This window comes from Cnephaeus nilssonii (assembly GCF_951640355.1).
Source record: "Cnephaeus nilssonii genome assembly, chromosome: 19".
Lineage (NCBI taxonomy): Eukaryota > Metazoa > Chordata > Mammalia > Chiroptera > Vespertilionidae > Cnephaeus > Cnephaeus nilssonii.
Genome location: NC_137090.1, coordinates 43,744,313 through 43,759,925, shown reverse-complemented (window position 1 = coordinate 43,759,925; position 15,613 = coordinate 43,744,313). Strand labels below are relative to the sequence as shown.

General features: G+C 43.1%; 1 protein-coding gene and 1 pseudogene across 6 annotated transcripts in view; both read right to left on the bottom strand.

The window, feature by feature from the left end:
• The window catches only part of MAP2K4 (mitogen-activated protein kinase kinase 4), a 112,146-nt gene extending 109,007 nt beyond the window's left edge, over positions 1-3,139 (bottom strand). For all 5 annotated transcript variants that reach the window (XM_079798922.1, XM_079798924.1, XM_079798923.1 and 2 more), the window contains exon 1: positions 2,959-3,139. In XM_079798922.1, coding sequence (XP_079655048.1) covers positions 2,959-3,070 — 112 coding nt within the window. In that variant the 5' untranslated portion in view covers positions 3,071-3,139. The remainder of the gene's footprint in view (positions 1-2,958) is intronic.
• Positions 3,140-3,833: 694 nt separating this feature from the next.
• Positions 3,834-15,102, bottom strand: LOC307115492 (zinc finger CCHC-type and RNA-binding motif-containing protein 1-like; annotated as a pseudogene). Its single transcript has 2 exons — positions 14,512-15,102; positions 3,834-3,860 (listed from the first exon to the last, which is right to left on the bottom strand). The product of its transcript is annotated as a zinc finger CCHC-type and RNA-binding motif-containing protein 1-like (transcript).
• Between the last annotated feature and the right edge of the window lie 511 nt (positions 15,103-15,613).

Sequence of the window (15,613 nt, the reverse complement as noted above, 5' to 3'; positions counted from 1 at the left end):
AACCCATTAATAATGAAGCTGAAGAAACTGTGAGTGGATCATGAGCGGTTAGGGACTCGTCTATTAATAATGAAAGAGACCATTAATGAGACCATTATAAATAAAAGTATTGTTGCTTTTACCAATGATGATGGCTAACATGTCTAGCAAGCACCCTTATTATATGCCAGTCCCATGCTTAGATTTATATGTATTCTCAGAGTACCAGTGAAGTAAGCATTAATCCTACTTTCCAATTGAGAAACTGTGGCTTGAAGAGGTTAAATATCTTGCCCACGGTCTCAAATATCTGAAGTCCTGATATGGGATTCAAATCCAGGACTCCAGAGCTCTGGCTCTTAAACATTATGATATTAAGAAAACAATACTTCCCAGCCTGACTGGTGTGCTCAAGTGGTTGAGCGTTGACCCATAAACCAGGAGTTCATGATTCCCGGTTAGGGCATATGCTTGGGTTGGGGGCTCAATCTCCAATAGGAGCATGTAAGAGGCAGCCGCCGGTCAAGAATTCTCTCTCATCATTGATATTTCTATTTCTCTCTCGCCTTTTCTCTCTCTGAAATCAATAAAAATATACATATGTTTAAAAAAAAAAAAGAGCAAATAATACTTCCCAACCCGGACCACTTGGACCACTCCTGAGTCACCAACATCCAGTATGGTCCAAGCTGGGAAAAGGTGTGCAGGGTTATCCAGTGCCCCATGCAGTGCTATCACACAAAAGGACCTCGGGTATCTGTTATATGAAATGTCTTCCATAACAACTCCCTGAAAAGTAATGTTTGGGTGGCAAATAGAAGCAAACTGTGGGAAGGGGGTGTAAATACAACAAACATCTTTTAGGGACCATCTCTGTTTGATCTAGAGCTAAAGGTCTTTGGTAGATGAAGTATTGGAGGGTAGGCTTTAATATTACAAAACAAACAAAAAAGAGAGATCCTAAATTGCTGCTTAAGCTCATGTTTTATAACCTGAACTCAGCTAGACAACATCCTGAGAATTTCAAGCACTTCTCTTCCTTCTGAATAATCAAAAGAGGTAATAATAATCAAGAACTGGCATAACAGGTCCCTGAATCAATCAAGCCTACACACAGTACTGATAAAAGAAAATTCATCAATAATTAAAGGAAAAGTCTGAAGCCTCCTCCCTTTTAAAGTGAGTTCAGGTTGTTAAAAAGTTTAGCTTACTAGTATACAAACACAGAGGTGGGGAAGGAAGAATGGAGAGCATCAGAATAATACCTCAATGCAATGACTTCCTTTGAATTCCTAGACTCTTCCAAGCTCTTTCCCACTTTGGAAACCTCACACAAATGGTTCTTTCTGCTGAGAATTGCAACTCTCTTCTCCAACATGAGACAGGTCAACCTCCTTACTACCCCGCTCCCCCCGCAAAAAAAAAAAAAAAAAAAACTACCACCTCCCAAAATCACATTACCGTATTTTATGTCACCCATTTTGGATAAGCAATACAATCCTAAATTGTCGTTTTGCTGTTTCATCTCCCACCAACAACTAGACTGAAAAGCTGTAAGATCAAGAAACCCAAATTGTATTTCGACTGTATGCCGTGATTTGCAACACAGGGGCATCCAATAACTAATTCAATCTGAACTAATTACCTGAGGGCCTGCACAGAAAGTGCCCTGAGCTCTGACATCATCCTCTCTATGTATCTATCACTGTTCTTTATGTATATTAAAATCAGCTCATGGGGAGGGCGACAGGATTATAAAAATGAATATAACCCTGTCTCTGCCTGAATCACACACGTTCTCATAAACATGAAATATTCAATAAATGCTGAACTTAACTAGACACACAGCTGAGAGAGACCCAGAAGGAGCCCTTTAGGGAGATTTTAATCAAAGAATAACTATGGTCACACTACCGAGAGCACTCCAACTGATTCTGCTAATAATTTAGCTAAGCAGTTTGCTAAAGTTGTCAAGAGATTTCTGAGATTCCCTTTTAAAAATAGCATTGCTCCTCGAAATTCCCCAGTAAACTCAAGGAAATGGTCCCTCCTGGGCTGGGGCCTGGTGTTTTCACAGGACCGCTGTCAAGAGCCACACACAGCTAATAAGCATTTCCAGTGGGGAAAAGCCATTAATTAGGAGGGCTGCCTCAGATGTCCAGACACTACCCTGTGCCACCTTGACCCCGGCCTTCCTATTTCCTGTATCTCTCCATTAACCGAATCCACTCCTTATTTATGTATTTTTTTTCTGCATGCAATGCCCACACAGGGATCAGGGATCCCTGGGCCGGAATCAATGGCTGCTACCAGGCCAATGGCTGTCTCCCTACCTTCCAGGTGGCACAGGCCCGAGCAACCCCCACCCCTCCCAGCTCGCAGAAACCCTGCAGAAGTTTGGAAACGCAGGTCCGACAGGACCGCGGAAGCCCGGAGGTCAACCCGGGTCCGGCTGCAGCTGTGGCCGAAGGGAACCAAGATGGCCCTGCGCGGGGCCGGGCGGCGGCGGGACCAAGCGAGGGAGCGGGCCGAGGGCCGAGGGCGCGGGCAGGGACGCCGCCGCCGCCGCCGCCTACCTGGGCGCCCCGGGAGCGGAGCCAGGCCCCGCCGCCCCCGCCGCCCCCGCCGCCGCAGCCCGAGCCCGCGTCCGGGGCAGGCGGGCGGGGCGCTCCCGCCAGGTAAGCCGCCGCGGCGGGGCGCTCCCGCCAGGTGGGCCGGGGACCGCGGGGGCGTCGGGCAGGCCCAGGGCCGAGCTCGGGCGGAGGCCGCGGCCGGGGCCTGCGCGAGCCCAAGCCGGATCCGGGCCGAGCCGAAGCGGCAGGCCGGGCGCGGGAAGCCGTGGGGGTGGGCGGGGGGCCGGCGCGGCGACTCCGGGGGCTGCCCCTGCGGGTCGGGGGGCGTCCGCGCGGGGCGACAGGCCGCGACGCCGCCGACGGCCGCGCCGGGGAGCCGGGGTCTCGGCGCTGCCACGCTCCTTACCCTGCATGCTGCTGACGGCCGGGTGGCCCGGCGCCGGGGACCCCACGGGGCCCGGGGAGCCGCTGCCGCTGCCACCGCCGGAGCCGCCGCCGCTCGGGCTCGGAGCCGCCATTGTTGGGAGTGAGGAGCCGAGCGGCGCCGCGGCGGCTGCAATGCAGCAAGCTCGGCCTCTTCTCGGCGAGGGGCGCGGCCTCCGCCCGTGGCCCCGCCCCCGCCCGCTGTGACCACGCCCCCGCCCGGGCTGACGCGGAGCCGCGCCAGATGCTGAGCCCTGGAACCGCCCAGGTCGCGGGTGCGACCCGAAAGCGGGGCGGGCAGAAGTTCTGCACCCGGGCTGCGGGACCGCCTGCGGGGCCTAAAGCGGTTTGCTGAATTAGGAGTGTGTGTGCATTTGGGGGAATAAGAGGGTACCTAGCTCGCATCATTCCCACAGAGGTCTGTGACCCCCGAAGTTTAAGAACCCACTTGTTAGATTTCAGAACCCAAAATCAGAATGGTAAAGCTGAAAGGGACCCCAGGGGGAACCCCAGGGGTCATGCTGCGTGTCTAAGCGATTACAGGGACCTTCCATAGGGGAGTTGGTTCGACCTCTGGTTCCATCTGAAGCTCCTGTTAAGCCCCACCTAGCACCCCACCCTTTCTTTGCCTTTTTTGGTGGGAGATGGGGTTCCCAAACTCATCCATCCCAAAACTACTGAATCAGAATCTACAATTTAATAATATCCCCAGGTAATATACATATATACCAGGATCTCCTCCAACCTCCTTCCACCCAGACATTCCCTGTGCTCGGACTTCCTCATAGCACGTTGGAAATGTGTCCTCAATCAAAAGAGCCCACTTTCTTGTTCCAAACCCAACCTCAGCCATCAGCTTCATTGCTCAGATGCTGGCAGCGGCGGCTACAGATAGGAGCAATAAAGACAAATTGAAGGTGAGAGCAGGTAGGTGTCCTTAAGTGGAGAGCCTTTACATTCTCACCTGCCACTCTCCTCAGAGGGTTTGGCTGACTGAACAATATGTCAAAATCCAAATCATTATAAAAATGGCCAAATCCCCATGTAGGGAGTCAGTAAGCCCACCTTGCTCTTGTTGGTCCTGGGGAATCCTAAATGTGGACTCCTTCAAGGGGAAATTTTACCAGAACCCGAAAGGGAAGTTTCCCATTCAGACTGTTCAGCGCAGAGTACAGACTAAATGTTCTATCTACATCGTCTGCCTAGTGCTGATAGAAGAGACATAACACATGACAAAAGAAAAGGAGACACCCTGGCTCCCTACTAGTCTCCCCTGTTGGTAAAGATGGGTAGATGGCTTTCTTTTCTTTGGGGTTTACTTTTTAGTGCCTGGAGGAGCTACCATCTATAATCAAATGAAATTCTTCTTTCAAAACATCAACACAACTTGCCAAAGATTAGAAAAGATTGATGCAGAAAAATAGAGTTACACACACCTTGCATTTCCACACTTTGGCATACTGGGAAAAGGCATCAGGAGTCCCTTATTTTGCTGGCAAATGAACCAAGTGCAGGATCCTGTCATCACTAAGCTCCAGTTGCAGGATAACCAGATGCCAAATAGTTCAATTTGAACAATTCACTTTATTCCAGTACCTGCCAGCAGGGTTCCCCATCAGTTCCTGTTGTCTAAATGTCACTGTTGTGTGTGTGTGTGCTCGTTTCTTGTTTCCAGTTCCAAATCCCACCCCATTCTTTGATGTGGACAATTGACATATTCACAGCCTATATAAAGTGCTACAAGCCCCCTTTTCGAATTATACGTATTTCTTTAATAGAAACTTACTGATTCTTTACTAGAAATCCTAGAGGCAATAGTACAGATTAGGCAACTATCAGAAAAAAATTTTCTTAAACATACAGTTTTCCAATATTGTTTTAGACTATGTATAGGTTACACTTAAGTTTGTTCAAACGGAATTTAATAAATTAAGAAAAACCTGATATAGTTAAATAAACTTAAATAAGAAAAATATATATAACAAATAAACTTAAGGAAAGCATTCAACCTAGGACATTCATTCAGGAAAATTAAAAGAGTGATCTATAACTAATTTGGATTTTTTTATTTAGTAATACCTAATGCTGGGTTTGTGACAAAACCCAGTTCGGCTGGAGTGGCTCAGTGGTTGAGTGTTCACCTATGAACCAGGAGGTCATGGTTCGATTCCCAGTCAGGGCACATGCCTGTATTGCAGACTCAATCCTCAGTAGGGAGCTTGCAAGAGGCAGCCAATCGACGATTCTCTCTCATCATTGATGTTTCTATCTCTCTCTCCCTCACCCTTCCTCTCTGAAATCAATAAAAATATATATACTTGCCCTGACCGGTTTGGCTCAGTGGATAGAGCATTGGATTGCGAACTGAAGGGTCCCAGGTTCGATTCTGGTCAAGGGCATATACCTTGGTTTTGGGCACATCCCCAGTGGGGGTGTGCAAGAGGCAGCTGATTGATGTTTCTCTCTCATCGATGTTTCTGACTCTATCCCTCTCCCTTCCTCTCTCTGTAAAAAAAAAAATCAATAAAATATATTATATATATATATATATATATATATATATATATATATATATATATTAAAAAAAAAACACTGACAGAGCACTTGCATTGATGTTTGCATTGTAAACTGATGGATAAGAGTCAGGAAAAAGAACCTTCAATGAGCAAAATAAGGGCAAATAAGGAAGGACCTTGATTTGTTCAAACTGATGAAGTTATGAGATTTTTACATTTTCATATTTTTGCTTTGCTGATATTTTTCTTATGGTTTTATGAAGTTTTTTCCTTAAGTATTTTATGGTTTGTTATAGACTGAATTGTGTTCCCCAAATATTTGTATATTGACATCCTAATTCCCAATACCTCAGAAAGTTCTTATATTTGGAAATAAGACTTTTAAAGAGATAATTGAGGTAAAATGAGCTCATATGAGTGGAACCCATTCCAATACGACTGATGTTCTTAAAAGGAGACTGAGACACAGACAAACACATAGAGGGAAGACTGTGTGAGGACACAGGGAAAAGAGGCCATTACAAGGAGAGAGGCCTCAGAAGAAACCAGCCCCACCAACACCTTTACCTCAGACTTCCAGCCTTCAGGTCTGTGAGAAAATGAGTTCCTATTGTTTAACCCACCCAGTCTGTGGTACTTTGTTATGACAGCCCTACCTAATTCACAAATAGTTCAAAAAAAATGAATGGCTTAAAAGAACTATAGCCTTTTTAATAATAATAATAGCAATTGGCATAATCTTTGGGGAGAAGGAAAGGCAATTAGGTAATGTGTATCAATAACCAGCAAATTCACATTTATAAGAGCTCCTTAGAAAAATCCCCAAATGAGCTTAAAATTCTTGGCTCTGTCATGTAGTGACTTTCCTTTCCACTAGAAGATGGGAATAACAGGTTAAGACCATTGATATGAATAATTGATGGCAAGATCAGTGTCCTGCCCTGACAGAGGATGGAGAAGAGAGTAACATCTGTATTTCCCCTGCTTAGAGCACTTCTGTTTAGAAATCTAGCTTGCTGGTTCTTTTTGATACATCTGTCTCAGTGGTTAGATTAAGAAGACATTTTTATTTTTAAAAAAATATATATTTTTTTTTATTGATTTCAGAGAGGAAGGGAGAAGGAGAGAGAGAGAGAGAAACATCAATGATGAGAGAGAATCATTGATCAGCTGTCTCCTGCATGCCCCCTACTGGTGATAGAGCCTGCAACCCATGCATGTGCCCTTGACCCTTCAGTCCGCAGGCCAATGCTCTATCCACTGAGCCAAACGGGCTAGGGCAAGAAGACATTTTTCAATTCATGTTCCAAATAAATTAAAAATAAGTTACAACTGGATTTCACCTTAAGATCCCAATTTCAGCCTCTGAGGAGATAATAAGAAGGGTCAGACACTTCTATTTGGCTGGAACAATCATCAGGTATTCCCTGTAAGTGCTCAGCAGTGGGCTTTGAGCACAATCCATCTTCTGTCCACTCCCAAATCACTGAGGGCGCAAGACCACGCCATGCAATGACTGCTTTTGCCTCTCTAGGCAGAGGGCTACACGCTGGGCAGGTTTCTGGAAATTGGTTGAACATTGCATTTAATTGAAAATAAAGAGCAGGTAGGAAGTTTGACTGGTTTATGCTATCAAAGAGAAGCTATGATTCTCATCTGTTAAGACTATGCCTACAGCCTGTCCTCATATTTTGTATTCTGTTTATCTATTCTCACTAATTTTTTAAAGGCACTAAATTGGAAAAAAGGAAACAGTGGGCATGTCTTTGGCAGGGGGAGGAGGAAATGCAGCATGATTGACTGGAAAGGGGCAGGAAGGGTCTTTCAAAAGTAATGATTATTCTCTACACCTTGATAGGGGTTTGGGTTACACAAATGTATGCACTTGTCAAGTGCAACAAATAATGCTGGGGTTTGTCTACTTCAATGTATGTAAATTATACCTTGAAAGAAAAAAACAATAAATAAGTATTGAACTTTAGTTAATAGCATAGATGCTAAAGTATTCAAGAGGACATGTACTGCTATCTGCAATTTACTTTGAAATATGTCAATAACAAGATGGGTGACCGAAACTGGTTTGGCTCAGTGGATAGAGCGTCGGCCTGCAGACTGAAAGGTCCCAGGTTCGATTTCGGTCAAGGGCATGTACCTTGGTTTTGGGCACATCCCCGGTAGGGGGTGTGCAGGAGGCAGCTGGTCGATGTTTCTCTCTCATCGATGTTTCTAGCTCTCTATCCCTCTCCCTTCCTCTCTGTAAAAAATCAATAAAAAATATATTTAAAAAATAAAAAATAAATAACAAGATGGATGAATGAAAGAAAAGTGGGATAAGTTGGTGGATAGATATGTGCCAAAATCAGCCCTAGGTGGTGGGTTGTACTTAGGCACAAATTGTACTTATACAATTTTACTTATAGAAATCTAGCTTGCTGGTTTGGGTTGCAAGCTATGAACATTTGTGTTAAGTACAATTTTTTCAACTGTATGTTTGAATTTTTCATAATATTAGGTGGAAATGAAAAACAATTTAAAATCTAAAAATCACACAAAAATTAAACATATTGCTAAATTATATTGCCCCCTAGAGCTAAACTTACAAACCAAATAATAAAATCTCTAATGACTAAGTATAAATTTGTCTGACTAATTTGTCTAATTGGGTAGTTTTCTTATAAAAATCAGGACATATTGAAACTCCTCATCTAAAAGAAAGGAATCAGCCCTAGCCAGTTTGGCTCAGTGGATAAAGCATCAGCCTGCGGACTGAAGGGTCCTGGGTTGGATTCCGATCAAGGGCATGTACTGGTTGCTGGCTTGATCCCTGGCCCTGGTCGGAGCGCATGCGGGAGGCAACCAATCTATGTGTCTCTCTCACATCTCTGTCTCCTTCCCTTTCTTTCCACTCTCTCTAAAAATCAATGGAAAAAATATCATCAAGTGAGGATTAACAAAAACAACAACAAAGGAATCAGCCTGGCCTGGCCGGAGTGGCTCAGTGGTTGAGTGTGGATCTATGAACCAAGAGGAAACTGTTCAATTCCAGGTCAGGGCACATGCCCAGGGTGCGGGCTCAATTCCCAGTGTGGGGGGTGCAAGAGACAGCTGATCAATGATTCTTTCTCATCATTGATGTTTCTATCTCTCTCTTCCTTTCCCTCCCTCTCTGAAATCAATAAAAAATATTTTTAAAATAATAATAATAAAAGAAAGAAATCATCTCAGGTACAGCCATGCAGGGTCCTCATGTGTGAAGACATAGGTCGCTATGGGCTTGCATGAGGCCATACAAGCATCTCTGACTAACTCAATATTGTAGAATTTAATAACTACTTGAGGGAAGATATTATGGTTTTTGGTTTTGTTTTTGAGATTAAGTAAAAGTATCTGGTTTGAATTTAATAACTTTTTTTTATTTCATTGGGTTGGGTTATTTTTTTTTTGAAAAGCTATATTGAGCTATATATAATTCATATACCATATAATGAAGTGTACGATTCTGTGAGTTTTAGTATATTCATGGAGTTGTACAACCCTCATGATAAACAAATTTAAAATATTTTCATCACTCCTCCCAAAGAAACTCCATACCATTTGTAGTCTCTTTTCATTGGCCCCAACCTCCCACACTCTAGCTTTAGGCAACCACTAATCTGCTTCATGTCCCCATTGATTTGCCTATTCTAGACATTTCATATAAATTAAATCATACATGGCCTTTTCTATCTGATTTCTTTCACTGAGGTTAACATTTTTATGGCTCATGCATATTGATAGCCTGTATCAGTACTTCATTCCTTTTCATGGCTGACTAATATTCCATTGTATGCATATACCACTTTTCTTTTGTACTCCCACTGATGGAAATTTTGAGTTGTTTCTACCTTTTGACTATTATGAATAATGCTGCTATGAACATTTGTGTACAAGTTTTTGTATGGATATATGTTTTCTAATCTTTTGTACATACCTCAGAATGGAATTGCTGGATCATATGGTAATTTTATGTTTAACCACTTGAGAAACTGCCAGACTTGCTGAACCATTCATTTTACATTCCCACCAGCAGTGTATAAGTGTTCCAGTTAGTCCACATCTTAGTCAACACTTACTATAATGTATCTGTTTTACCATAGCCACCCAACTGAATAGCATTGTGTTTTAAGGAACTTCATCTATAGTATCTACTGAACTGGACATTGGTGGAGATGGTATATTTTATAAACTAAAAATGAAACATATGTTCATTTCAAGAGGAGATACCACAAGATAAATTCTTGTGACCATACATCAGTCACTTTTGGTACAATCAGACCACATCAAATTCTATCAATCACAGCTTGAGAAAGTTGTGCTCTTTTCCAAGAGCTACACACAGTTTTTTGATTGCTCTAATGATCCAAAACGGGTACCTAAACTCTTATTAGAGAACCAAGATGGCAGCATAGGTATTCACCACCTCCCACAACCACATCAAAATTACCACTAAAATACAGAACCATCATTCAGGACTGCCTGAAATCTGGCTGAAGGCAAGTCCTACAACTAGAGAAGTAAAGAAGAAAGTACATTGAGACTAGGAGGAGGGGTGGAGGTACAGAACGGGGCTAACTCCCACGTGTGGCATTTTTTTAATTGGGAGGGATATCTCCATGGCAGAGGTCTCCCGTGAGAAGCAAGGGGCCCAAGCCCCACACCAGACCTCTAGCCCAAGGTTCCAGAGCTGGAAAGAGAAGTTCCTGTAACTTCCAGCTGTAAAAACCAGCAGGGACTGTGGCTGAATGACACTGAGGCTGCTGGAGACCCAAGCAGTTCCTTTTATTTATTTATTTTTTAATATATTTTATTGATTTTTTACAGAGAGGAAGAGAGAGGGATAGAGAGTTAGAAACATCGATGAGAGAGAAACATCAGCTGCTTCCTGCGCACCCCCTACTGGGGATGTGCCCGCAACCAAGGTACATGCCCTTGACCGGAATCGAACCCGGGACCCCTGAGTCCACAGGCCGACGCTCTATCCACCGAGCCAAACCGGTTTCGGCTCAAGCAGTTCCTTTTAAAGGGCTGGCGCACAGCTTACATGGTCCCTCTCCCTCTGAGCTCCAGTGCCAGACAACAGCTTTGGGGGATCCAGGTACAAACAGGAAGGAACTGGGTTGTCTGGCATTGAGATGAAAACTCAGGGGCGGCTTTCCCCCATATGGGGGTGCTCGCAGGGATCATTGTTCCTGTGCTGGGATCTTCCCGTCGCAGAGCTGACTGGCAGTCATATCTGAGTTTCCATCAGTGTGGCCCACACTGTTCGTTCTGCCCTGGTGATTCTCTGAGATCCCACCCCATTCAATTTACAACCCCACCCAAGCTGTGTGCAGCAGCTTTTTCATATGAATGGCCTGTCCTGGCTCAGGCTTCAGGCTTGCTAAAATCTCTCAAACAAGCAGCAGCTGGCATCAGTGGCCCCAAATCTATCAATAAACAGCCCAAGAATCAGCATTAGCACCAGCTTGCTTTCTTTACAGCTGGGTGCTTGTTCTCGCCTGGGCACTTCCAAGCCCAATAAAAGTAGCAGCCATCTGCAGATCTTTCTGTAGCTCCTGCTGGATGACCCCAGGCAGTTGCTGCCTTTGCACCTCCTGGGAGACCCCAGAGCCAGTACACCCAATGGACAACTTCAGACCATACCAGATTACAACTCTACACATCCACAAGCAACATACTCAAGGGGCAGACTCAATGAACACCAAGGCCCACTGAAGCAAGCCCTGCTCCATAGGTGTGTCTCCTGCACAGCAGCACTTCCACTGTAGTTACAGCTGGTCCTCACAGCCAATTAGCCTGGAGATCAACTTCTCCCAGTGACGCCAATAGCAATTAAGGCTCAACTACAACAAGGCTGTGCACACAGCCCACACAGGGGTGCACCTAGAGTGCCCAGCTCAGGTGATTCGAGAGGCTGAGCCACTGGGCCATGCAGGACACCTACTACACAAGGCCACTCTACCAATTTCAGGAGACATAGCAGCTCTTCATAATACATAGAAACAAACCCAAGGAAGCAGCCAAAATGTGGAGATAAAAAAACATGTCACAAATGAAAGAAATGAAAGCAAGCTAACTACTGGATACAGAGTTCAAAACCATGGTTATAAGATTACTCAAGGATCTTAATGAAACCTTCAAGGGACTTAATTAGAGCTTCAAGGGACTTAGTGAGACTTTCAAGGATCTTTGTCAGAATAACAAAGACATGAAAAAGGGCCAGTCAGAAATTAAGCTACAGTAATGGAAATAAAGAATAATTTTTATTCAACAGTAGAATAAAGAATTAGGAGAATCAAATCAATGATCTAGAATATGAGGAAGCAAAAATCAGCCAATCAGAAGAGCAAAAATAAAAAAAAATAAAAAAAATATGAAGATAGTGTAAGGAGCCTCTGGGACAACTTCAAGCATACCAATATTTGCATTATGGGAGTACCAGAAGGAGAAGAGAGAGAGCAAGATATTGAAAACCTATTTAAAGAAACAGTGACAGAAAACTTCCCCTATCTGGTGAAAAAAAATGGGCTAACAAGTCCCAAACAAGAGGAACCCAAAAAGGCCCACTTTAAGACATATAATAATTAAAATGCCAAGACAAAGAGAGAATCTTAAAAGCAGCAAGAGAAAAGTAGTTAGTTACCTACAAGGGAGAGCCCATATGATTGTCAGCTGATTTCTCAACAGAAACTTTGTAGGCCAGAAGGGAGTGAGTGGCAAGAAATATTCAAAATGATGAATAGTAAGGACCTACAACCAAGGTTACCCAGCAAAGCTACATTTAGAATTGAGAATCGTTAAAGAGCTTCACAGACAAGAAAAGCAAAACGAGTTCATCACCACCAAATCAGTGTTACATGAAATGTTGAAGGGTATTCTTTAAGAAGGTGAAGAAGAAGAAGAAGAAGAAGAAGAAGAAGAAGAAGAAGAAGAAGAAGGAGGAGGAGGAGGAGGAGGAGGAGGAGGAGGAGGAGGAGGAGGAGGAGGAGGAGGAGGAGGAGGAGGAGGAGGAGGAGGAGAAGAAGAAGAAGAAGAAGAAGAAGAAGAAGAAGAAGAAGAAGAAGAAGAAGAAGAAGAAAAAAAAAATGAACAATAAAATGGGCAATAAATACATTTCTATCAACAATTGAATCTAAAAATCAAAATAAATGAATAAGGAATCCAATGAACAACATAAACTAATGAATAGAGTAGAATCAGAGGCATGGAAACATGGAACAGACTGATGAACTCAGTGGGAAGGGGGTGGGGAGTACGGGAAGAGATTAACTAAAGATCTTATATGCATATATGCAGTACCTATGGACACAGACAATAGAGTGGTGACGGCCTGGGGTGGGGCAGGAACCCGGTGGAGGGGAGCAGTGGGGGGAAAAGGGAGGACATCTATAATACTCTCAACAATAAAGATTTTTTAAAAAAATAAAAAATAAATTAAATAAAATATTAAAAAATCCTATTAATTTTTTATGAAGTACTTTATCAGCTACATAGACTAAAGAATTATTGCTGGGCACAAAAATTTATCTATTTTCACAACATTAACAAATGATGTCTCTGAAAACTATCAACCACTATACTGCAAGAGCACATCATATTTTTGTTTGTTTGTAATACATAAGTGGCACACAAACTTTTATTTATTTTAATATCTAAACAGCACAATAACCAATGAATGAACACCAACAATGCAGTAGAAATAAGTAAAATGTAAATGAATGTAAATAGCTAATAAACCAATGATTCCGAATCTCATTCATAATAATAGTAACATGCATCAAGACAAACAATAATGATGTATAATATTTTTCTTAAAAATTGACAAATATAAAAATATTTGATGATATATTTTTCTTTGACCTTTCTAACATGATGAACTATCTCAGACACAAGCTCCCATTAGTTCAAAGAAAGGTCATCTTTAACTCAACTCAACTCAACTCATTCATTCAGTCATTCTCTCCCTGATTCTGTGTCAGTTATCAGACAGAAACTGGCACACTGCCCCTGATAGCTCCCAAAATATAGGTACACTCTAATACCAATTTAGAGTTGTAAGACTTTCACATGATACTACATCGAATTTTTTTATGACTAAATAACTAAAATTTCATAAAGAACTAGAATTTTACACTTCCTATTGCCTTTGTTTACCTTTGCTTTCCCATAGATCATCTCCATCTTTCCCTTCCTTTATATTTTCCTTTAAAAAAGAGACTGTCTTTCTGCTTCTCTTTCTGCTTATCGTGGTATATCAGCCCCTGCATTATGGGCATTTTTGTCTTCAGTGCTTTGTTGTGGGTGCACTATGGGTCCTGCTGATCACAGGAGGTTTAACACCATCTCTGCTTCTACCCAGTAGATGCCCAGAGCACCAACACCCCTGCCCCCAGGCATGACCATCAAAAATGCCTTCAGCCGAGCCCGTGTGGCTCAGTGGTTGAGCATAGACCTATGAACCAGGAGGTCATGGTTTAATTCCCAGTCAGGGCACATGCCTGAGCTCGATCCCCAGTAGGGGGCGTGCAGGAGGCAGCGGATCAGTGATTCTCTCTCATCATTTTTTTAATTTTAATATTTACAAAATAAACATAATTTTTTAAATATATTTTATTGATTTTTTCACAGAGAGGAAGAGAGAGGGATAGAGTTAGAAACATCAATGATAGAGAAACATCGATCAGCTGCCTCTTGCACAATCCCCACTGGGGATGTGCCCGCAACCAAGGCACATGCCCTTGACCGGAATCGAACCCGGTTCTTCCTCATCACTGAAATATGTGCTTTTCTTTATCCTTGGGCGTCTTGAATCATTAGAGGTTGAGGGATCCCCTGAAGTGGGTTTCCACTTTTTTTTTTAATCATATATGAGCATTTATTCTGATACTGCCAGCAGTATGGGAGAGCAGCAGGTCATCCACAAAAGTTTGCTCTGCCACCCCCATAAGCCAGCTGCTTATATAGGGTAGGACAAGGCTTACATGGGGAAGTACGGATACGGGCGTGGGGAAGTAGGAGGCTGGAGTCCACTTTTTTTGTTCTTCTTCAGTTTTGGCTTGCTGGAAAGCTATGGCCTGACTGAGGCTGTGAAGAGCAGGATCTCCTCCTTCATCTTCACTTTCTTCTGCTTCTTCAATTTCTTCTTCTGGTTCAGGAATTTTATTTTATTTTTTCTTCTTTTTCTCTGGAGGTTCGCATTCTCCAAGCATATTTTTAGGACAGGCATAACTTAAGTGTCCACTTTCCCCACATTCATAGCCCTTAGATTTATCAAAGTCCTTTTGTCTTCGGATGAACTCAACTGCTCTTCCATTGTTAATAGTGCTGCTTGCTTTTATTACTACCAAATAACTTTGTTGTCTATGTCCCTGGTACAATTTTGTGCAGTCTTTACCCAAAAAGAAAATAAATGCAACACCTTTACTCTTTCTGGTATCTTTATCTTTCATTATAGTAACCTTTACAACTTTGCTGTACTTGAAAAATATCCGGTATAAGTCATCGTTGGTCAGGGAAAAGGGCAAGTTGGATACATACACTGTGCTTTTACTTGGGGCCAATCCACCACTCATTTCTTCAGGTGGGGTGGGCCCGGCTATCGGAAAAGCGTGAGTCTTGGGCTCAGTGGGGTTCAACCCCGACAACTCCTTGCCCCTCGTAGTGGCCTTGGCATCATCACATCATCCCAGGGACTAGGAAGGTTCCAGGGACTGGGAAGGTTCTGGTACCCCAGACAAGAAGGCAGCTGCTGCACAGCCTCTTCCTGGCTCTCGCTAGATCCGGGCACCGGCCAGGCAGGCGCCTTTCTCTCATCATTGATGTTTCTATCTCTCCCTCTCCCTCCTTCTCTGAAATCAATTTTTTTTTAAAAAGTATTCAGACTTCACCAAATGTCCCTTGGAGCAAGATTGCCCCTCATTGAGAAACACTGACCCAAATTCTCCTTAATATGGATTTGAAGTATATTTTCTTAATTTATTACATTTATTAAGTGGAAGTTTATCAATCCACTTCTTTTTTTTTTTTTTTTAAAGAATAGTGTATGGACTTTGAGATAGAGAGGAAGGGAGAGGGAGACAGAAA